This window comes from Pyrus communis, chromosome 7 (assembly GCF_963583255.1).
Source record: "Pyrus communis chromosome 7, drPyrComm1.1, whole genome shotgun sequence".
NCBI lineage: Eukaryota > Viridiplantae > Streptophyta > Magnoliopsida > Rosales > Rosaceae > Pyrus > Pyrus communis.
In genome coordinates, this window is record NC_084809.1 from 12,581,133 (window position 1) to 12,590,094 (window position 8,962).

At 38.0% G+C, this 8,962-nt stretch overlaps 1 protein-coding gene across 3 annotated transcripts; it reads right to left on the minus strand.

The window, feature by feature from the left end:
* Positions 1-772: 772 nt before the first annotated feature.
* On the minus strand, positions 773-7,073 carry LOC137739088 (probable phospholipid-transporting ATPase 4). Of its 3 annotated transcripts, none has more exons than XM_068478575.1 (11): positions 6,870-7,073; positions 4,308-6,246; positions 4,109-4,219; positions 3,522-3,798; positions 3,344-3,432; positions 3,115-3,202; positions 2,813-3,049; positions 2,542-2,667; positions 2,058-2,156; positions 1,767-1,958; positions 773-1,678 (listed from the first exon to the last, which is right to left on the minus strand). In XM_068478575.1, exons 2-11 carry the CDS (start codon positions 6,122-6,124, stop codon positions 1,004-1,006), a joined length of 3,711 nt encoding a protein of 1,236 aa, XP_068334676.1. In that variant the 5' UTR covers positions 6,125-6,246; positions 6,870-7,073; the 3' UTR covers positions 773-1,003. The 3 variants fall into 3 exon arrangements, with proteins under 3 accessions (XP_068334676.1, XP_068334677.1, XP_068334675.1); XM_068478576.1 differs by having other exon boundaries at positions 2,813-3,022; positions 6,866-7,073; XM_068478574.1 differs by having other exon boundaries at positions 6,866-7,073.
* Positions 7,074-8,962: the final 1,889 nt, after the last annotated feature.

The window sequence follows — 8,962 nt, forward strand, 5'->3', positions numbered from 1 at the left end:
TTAGATGGGAAGACAGATAATCCATTCTGTTGTGGATTCACAAGACCATCATGTTTAGTCTTGTCAATCTTATATTTTGACACAATAAACAACAAATTATTTTAATTGATCACAACCTATCACATCCATCCAGTCAACCCAACGGGGCCTAAAAGTAGTAGACTGGTTGTTTAGAACCAGTAAATACACCACGGTAGATAAAGTACCCTACCCAATTATTAGACTTGAATGGAAGTTGTTGCCCAACAATGCAGTACTGGATATTTCGGTTTCGGAAACGATTTCCGGGTTTTTTTTTTTTTTTTTTTTTTTTTTGTGTTTCTTTTCTTGCACTCTTTTTCTTTTTTTTTTTTTTTTTTTTTTTCGTTGTTGAAACTTTTTTTGACAAACAATGAAGTTAGGCTATTAAATTGCTAGTTATTAGAGGGAGGGGATTGGTAGAGATCGAACACGCACTAAAGTGCATAAGTATGTTTGCTTTCCGTCACTATAGTAAAGCGTCATTTGCGTAATCATTGGATTGAATATATACATCAAAGAAAAATCGATGCACAGAAACAGTGCAAATGAAGACGAGAAAGAGAATTTGTTGAGATTTTCACCCCTAGCTTATTTGGTTTGGGTAAACCCTTGATCCATTGTGTTTTAAAAAGGAGTCGTTCCTCTTTGCAGACAATCAAAGTTTGTCATGCGTTCAAAATGTTTTCCTTTTGCAATTTGCAGATAAAGAGGAACAACTCGAGTTAAGCGGGTTCTAGGACAAAGAACAGCATTAGGCAAATGACATCTATCTTCACTCACTTTAAACCTTACAAGATATTGTACATTATAACGGCTCCAAGAGCTTTTTCTATAAAGAATGGGACTTTTAACCAACCCCACATAAGTGGATCAAAACAACAGCAAGACAAAGAATTACAAAGGGCCACCAACATAAAACTGACATCGCCCACAAACCCTAAAAAATCAAAGATTTCAAAACCGTAAAAATCATGGGACGCGGTCACGATGGTGACATCCCTCCTTGCGTACTTACAGGGGTATGATGCTTCTTTTGTAGCTTCCCTCTCAAGTGTCTGATCTTGGCATCCACTCTCGCCGTGAACCCTATCTTGGTTTCTTGTCTTGCCTTCGACGCCTCCCTCTTCCACATGCGCTGATCCTCGACATCCTTCTTGTAGTATTTGATTTCTTGGATGATATGATGGTCCATTGGATTGAAACTTCTTTGGAAGGCTAAGTGGACAATGTAGGGGAGATTACAAGCGATTGTTACTAAGAGGGTGGCTGACCAAAATAAAGGGGCAGGACCAAGAGCTTCGACTAGAATTTGATAGGCATTCTTACTCCAAGTTGGAGTCAGCATGCCGTAAATTAAGAGAAATAGGTACCACATTGCAATACTTCCCCACACAAAGAGATGCTGTATCCACGTAAAGTGGCTCATTGTGAGAGCAATCTGGCAGTTCACAGCCCACACGATGCAACTGAACATAGTGGTACCCATAGCAGCCATATCAGCCGTCTGGCCATTAGCACGGAAGGCCTGGTCGTAGAAGATGATAATGTTGAGGAAGTAGATTATGAGAGAGCAGTATACACCATTGCCCATCCACCCCAGTATCCTGTACCAATCGAAGAACAAATTTCTAGGTCCTTGTTGGTACAATGCTGGGAACTGCAAAACACAAAGTTTTAAATGACACTGCAAGGCTATCACAAAACATGGTTTATGTATTTACAAGGGCAGTGTTAGCAAGACTAACCTGTAAGCAGACCTCGGACGAAACATCTTGTTCAAAAACTCCAAGTGAAATGACAGGCAATGAGGTTAGAATGACATTGAATGATAACATGTACCAGTCATCATATATTGATTGCCCAGAGAAACCCGTGAATGCCTCAAAGTAGAAGAGGGTGAGACCAAATGCAATATTTTTGTAGAAGAAATAGCAGACCTGAATGCAAAACATCCCCATTAATAGGTAGAAGGCTTAAAAAATAATAAAATTAAAAAAAATAAAATAAAAAACACCACATGCATTTAAAGATATTACCATCTGAGCAATCCTCTTATAGCACCAATGGCCGTGGACTACCAAAAGTCTCTCCAAATACCGAAACTGGGAAATAGCAAAGTCACTAGCCATCACAGCCTGCAGGCAATTACCAAGTCTTGTGAGATTTAAAAGCCAAAAAAGAACACGCACCAAATTCACAAGACACTTAAGAAATTTGAGGTTTGGAACTTTGGACTGATGATTATGCCCCTGAATGTGCATGCGACCATTTTTAACGGATAATCAACATGCATCCATCACGTCAAGGACTAATTTAAAGCACTCAAAAAATTTAGGAGGCAAAGTGAGTCATCTCGAAATTCAAACACCAAAGTGGAACACAGGTCAAATTTAAGAGACGTCATCATATCAAAAATTGAAATTGATAATGTGTATGCTACTATGCATATCGATTGAAAAAGAGACAACTGTTGCAAGCAAAAGACATTATAAGAAAGAGTCAGTCGGAAAGGATACCAACCTGCATACCTTCGACCCCACTGATTCCAACACCAATATCAGCTTCTTGAATCATTCCAACATCATTTGCACCATCCCCAATTGCTAACGTCGTTTTTCCAGTTCCTTGTTTGACTAACCTTGTTACCTAGTGTAAGAAAAAATTGAGCATATAAAGAAACAGCATGACGATACCCACATTCATAAGGATATCTCAGTCATTTGACAATTCAAATGGAAAATGAAATTTAACTGGAAATAGAATAAATTGCAAAAAAGGTATAAAAACTTACCAATGCCTTCTGCTTGGGGGAGACACGGCAGCATATGACTGATGCACAGTCAACAGCTAATCCCAAGAATAGATGCTTCATATCATCCTCCAAAGCATAGGTTAAAGTTTTTCCATCAATAATTAAAGCAAATGCCGCATGTGGATCTTTTTCCAACTTGATCATTTGTGAGGCATTGGTGATTTGATTCAAAATGTTATCTTTCACCGCCTGCTCATTAGTGAAAAGACACAAAGTCTAACATTATATAAATTAATCTCCTGAAAATAAATCCATGTTCATTTTCTCAATTAAATATATACCTCTTTGCTATCTTGTCCCAACGTGTCTAAATTTGCGGTTGATATACAGATCTGCTTCATGCCCTGTCGGAGCAAACTACATGCAAATCTGAACAGGAAAAAAACCCCAAAGAAAAGAAAAGATATCATTACATTTGTCTAGAGGAGCATCACAACAGTTACAATGAGCAATAGTTCCTCCTAAGATCAAGAAAACAGGTGCTTTCGGCTTAATTGGTTAGAGACAAACCCTATGTTGATTGCAGTTTCCATCTTGTCCCCTGTCAAAACCCAGATCTTGAGACCAGCTTGTGCGAGATTGTCTATGCACTGGGGCACCTAAAGAAAAGAAAATGAAAAAAGAAACTAAGTAGCAGCAGATCAGTAAGCCAACATCAAATTACGTCTAGAACCAACAATTTATGTACCCCTTTTTGCAATTTGTCCTCTACAGCTGTAGCACCAACAAGGATCAAGTCTCTTTCCATCTTATCTGCTAGTCGCTCAAGCATTCCATCCCTATCAGCCCCAATAGATGTTTTTGCTTTCTGAAACTCATTACTCCAAGCAGAGTACTCGGACTCCTCAAGCTTTCTATAAGCAAGTGCCAATGTACGCAACCCAGCTTCTCCATATTCATTCAAATGCTTAGTAGTAGCTTCCTCATACATTCTTCCATTCTTTGAAAGTCGATCGAAAATTATGCTGCATAAGCCAAGTAAAGGTATGATGTGAGAGAGAGAGAGAGAGAGAGTTGAAGGAGAGACGAGATGAAATAAGAATCAAACAACTGCTTAAAGCATCAAACAGTTCACTCGGTTAATTATAGTTAATTATATTTGGCCTGAATGAAACCCCAATTAAACATTTAAAACTAAACAACAAATGAAAGCTGACTGAAGACGCTGCATAATGCTCAAGTTGAAGCGCATATGAATTCTGACTGAAGACAGCAGCCGCACTACATTATGTTATCAATTGCCCAAAAGAATTAAAGAAAAGTTGTGAGCCTAACCTGTCAGCACCTTTGCACATCAGTAAAAGCTGTCCATCTTCATCTCGCACAATTACAGACATACGCTTCCTTTTGCTAGTGAATTCCAATAAATTTAAGATTTTGTACTCCCTGTAAGTTTCCCAAGAAACAACAAAGATGTTAAGGCAAAAGTAGAAACTTAAATGCAATGCTGTAGTAATATAAATCATTCACTCACCTTTCCACTGGTCGTCCTGAATGATGATACCTTTCGCGGACAAACACACCTGATTGACTTCTTTTACAAAACTCAAATCCTAACTCTCTTGCTGCAACAAGAAAAGCTGCTTCATCCGGTGACTCTGCTTCATATGTATAACTGCCAGTCTCTTCATTTACCTCTGGAATTGCAGTGTGGCAAACTGCTAATATCCGTAAAAATAATGAAATCACATCAGGGCTGGACTCATTCAACCAATTTCCTCCCATGAGGCGGCTGTCCTCAAAGCTAAACCCCTTTATGGCAGGTTTCCGATCCTTATCTTCATTGGACGTAACAACAGTCTCTAGCTCAATTTCCGATCCTATTCCATTCTCCCATGATACATGCGCATTATGTTTTCGCATGGGAAAATTGGCAAGCTCATCATCACGGTCTTCAAGGTCACTAGCCATCTGTTTTGCTGCTGCAAGTTCAACTTCACTGGAACGAACACCATATGCAGTACCAGCAATGGAACACTTCAGAAAGTCCATCTGGTTGCAGGTTAATGTGCCAGTTTTATCAGAGAGGATCGTGTCTACCTGGCCTAACTCCTCATTCAAATTTGATGTCCGTGCTTCAGCAGGCTTCCCAGTCTCTTCATCATACATGAGTAAGTCTTGGTTAATAAAGCTTGCTTGCAAAACCTTCACAACCTCAATTGAAACATAGAGAGAGATAGGTATTAGATATCCATAAAGGATGAGAGCGGTGACCAAATGAATAAGGCCAGACAAGGCAGGCTTTTTTGGGCTATACATATCCGTTGTATTATCAGGTCGTAAATACCACGAGTCTGGCATGCTGAATTTTATCTTCACAGCAAAGCCTATTGAGCTGATCATTGAAATCCCTAAAAGGAGGGTGAAAAGAATATAGATAATGTGATCCATTTTCCTTTCTATTCCGCTCCTTTTTGAAGGGGACTTCGTTGAATTCTGCATGACTTTGCTATCATGACCTGTAAATATCACCACCCCATATACATATGCTGTATTCCTGAGCTTCGAATCTCTCAAGAGTATCTGATTGGGCTCAAGAGGATACACCTGCCGATCGTACTCAAGATTACCTACGAATGAGTAAAGATTGGGGTTTGGATCTTCACATTGAATTGTTGCCGTCAAATCCTTGAAAGCGCCATCATCCTCCATTGGCGAGGTTACTTCCAAACATCTCTTTACCTTCAAATTTGTTTCACCATCTAAGTTCATAGTCTCAACATAACAAATCCCATCCTCATAACTTGATGACAAAAGAAGCAAATCTGCAGGAAAGAATTGATCCTTTTCCACTTTCACAACATCTCCAACCCGAATTTTATGCCATGGCCTAAAATCAAAAACACCATCTCCTTTATGAACGATAACTTTACGTCGATTAACCTTCATATCCTGCAAGAACCTATTCCAATCTTCCATCGCTTCCTTTGCCATACTAAGACCAACAACAAATACCAGAGGAGCAATCATACTCACTGGAGAGAAAGGTGAAACAGGTGTGAGGGAAAGAATTGCAGCTAAAAGGAAATACACATTGGCAACCCGTCTGAACTGCTCAAAGAGTGCTTTGGGCAAGAACGTGATAACGTTATACTTGGTGGTTGATATATAATTTGAACGGTATTTATAAGGCTTCTTTTGATGGAAATGAGGTTGGTTGCAATATACAGTTCTTGTGAACCCAGCTCCTTGGATTGGGCGAGGCGCCTCTGTCTCATCAGCTTTAGGCTTACGGCAGAATGTGTAAAGGTTGCTCTGGCGAAGCTTCGCCCTTATCTTTCCTCCTGCCATTTCTATGGATCCCCGCCAAAGCCAACTATACTTGGCACATATTCATTACAAAAAGGACCCGAATCTCTGTCTTTGCTCTACGATTAGCGACACCCTTGTCACCAGTTTCTCCTTACAGATGCCTAATAAACACAAACCCCGATGAAAATTAGCTCTCAGCAACTAAAATTCACAAAATCCAGAACATAACATCCTTAACATATTTCAGACACCAAGCAATTAATCAAACATCACGCATTAATGTTTCCAAAAAAACTAAACTCATTTCTTAAAAGAGCTCCTATTCAAAGCTACAATCAAATGCCTTACATACTAAGATTTCTAACTTTTCCAACCTTTCAGATTTGAGAAATTCACAGTAAAAATTAAATCATAATCATTTTCTATATCTTTCTAAACGTGAAAATTTACGTGAAAATTGATAAAATAATTGATATAAGAAACCACAACAAACCCAATGATACGTTCAACTCAAAAACCAAATAATTCAAGAAATTCAACAAAAATAATTCAAAAAGGATCAAAACCCAAGCTGAGAATCGGACAACGTCCAGCTCAAACGTTGGAACAATCATTAACAAAAGCACAGATTCCTCGTACAAAAACCTTAAAATCCTCCAAAACAATGCAACGCACCCGTAAAAAACGAGAAAAACAAGTCGACCCAGAAGAGAAAAACAAATCTTTTCCCCAAAAAGCACATTAATTCAAACAAAACACGCACAAAAACACAATGGGTACCTGCCATCAGGGGACCTGGCCCATCCTCAAGGCAAATTTAGAATACCCATTTTGCAGAAAAGGGAAAGAGAGAACTTTGAGCTGCAGATCAAGGAGGAAGACAAAGTCTAGAGAGAGAGAGACAGGGAGAGAGAGGGGGGAGGGAACAGAAAGAAAAGAAAGAATTGAGCTTCCGCTTTCTCTTTCTCTCTCTGCCCGTCGTGAAGTCCAAACCAAGGCCAGGAATTTCCGGGCCCTCCCTTTTCTATTTATATATATATTAAATTAAATTTCTTCGGGGAAAAAAAAAAAAAAAAAGCGAAGATATTAGATTAAATATGTGCATTTATATCATTTCAATTTTATACAATTTCCTGGGGTTTTTTGGGGGAGGGCTGGACATATAGAACTGGAACCTGGTCCGAACCGGGTCTGAACTGCGCTGTACCGAAGGATTTGTTATGTATTGGGTTTTTTCTCGATTTCGGTAGAAATCAAACCGAATTATATTAAATAGGGAACAATATCGATCCTCATTTTCTTAATCGTTTCATGCTAAATCGTAGTTTTTTATTTAATTTTATGTTTTTAATTACACATGTTAAACATTCATTGGTTGCTTGGGAGGTAGGGTGGTGTTTCATTTGTGTATTCATTGAAATCAAATGAGTCATTTCCTCTTTGTCTCTTTTTGCTGAACTATAGTATTTCACCCTCTTCCAAATCAGATCACCCAAATCAGATCACTCAATGACTAATGACGAACGAAAAAATACAGTATTTCACCCTCTTCCAAGCGTCTCCTCCTCCCTCCTCCACCCTTGTTCCTCACCTCCTCCCACCTCAATCCATTGTTTGCAGTTCGAAGTTTGAACTTTGAAAGTTCAAAGGATTGAGCTCCTCGCCCCGGCGTCCACTCCTAAGCTTCTCACAACCTCAAAATTACAAATTGTAAGCCTAATGGATTGCTATTGAGGTTCTTGCGCTAGCTTTATATTTTGAGGTTATAATTTTTTGGGATGCAAATGTAAATTTGTAATGCTTAATTAATGAGATCCTTTTTTTTTTTTAATTGAAATTTCTAGTATTTGAAGCTGGATTTTGCTAGTGTGCATTGTATGTGGTGGTTTGAAGTAAATTGAATTTCTTGAGAATCCAAGGTGTGTTTTGTAAGTGCAACCCAAAATTGAAACCCTTCCTTTTGTATTGAAATTGAACCAGTACCAAACGGTTCGGTACACACCTCCATACATACCGATCTGTATCAATTTTTTTTCAATTTCAATTTCACTTTATACTGTTCCTAACCGAACCAGGTCTTCTATATATATTTTTAATATTTATTGATTGATTGTCATGACCTGTCCAATTTTATATCGCTGGTCTTTGTTTGAGCAGCCACCAAATGAGAACGGTTTGGTCTTTTGAACTTCAATTTTAAGGTTTTACGGAATTATAAAAGCTTCACCCTCCAGCACAGCGGGACCCACTTTGTCCTACATGGCATGTCTACAACTCCAGTTCTTTTGTCCCGGTAGTGTCATCCTCATTGGTCAATTGGTTACTGTGGTTTTTTTTTTTTTTTTTGTTTAACATACATATCAATACTAGAGGGTTAGAATTTGTCGGACATCACAAAATTGATCGGTTCTAACTAGGTATCGAAACTCACTATCCATTAAACTTTAATTTGAGAGTTTTTCTTTACAAATGAAGACAAATATTATCTTTTTTGGTGTTTTAATTTTGTTATTTAAGATTGAATCATATTCTTAATCTAATCTTATTCTCATTTACAAGTCGTTCTTTATAATCACTTGAAAATCAAAACTTACGGTTATTACAAATGTTTTGTAAATAAAAGATGATGAGGAAATTTGGCAACCGTCAATTTTTGGTGCAAAGAAATATACACTGTCTTAACAAACTTTGTTACACCCAAATATGATTTTTTTTTTTTTTCTGTCTCTTTCTTTCATTTCTTCTTTTTATTTATCTTTATGTCCTTTTTGTTGCAAAGATACAACCGTTACACTTAATTTTCAAAAAAATAATTAGAAGAAAACTGATAAATAATTGGGACAAGCCGTACCTGGTTTATTAAGATGACAAGGTCAA

Coding starts and splice junctions, on each gene's coding strand:
- LOC137739088 (XM_068478575.1), bottom strand. CDS start 6,124: ATGGCAGGAGGAAAGATAAGGGCGAAGCTTCGCCAGAGCAACCTTTAC. Junction 3,433..3,521: donor AGGACAAATTGCAAAAAGGG/GTACATAAATTG, acceptor TCTTTTCTTTAG/GTGCCCCAGTGCATAGACAA. Junction 1,679..1,766: donor CGTCCGAGGTCTGCTTACAG/GTTAGTCTTGCT, acceptor TGTGTTTTGCAG/TTCCCAGCATTGTACCAACA.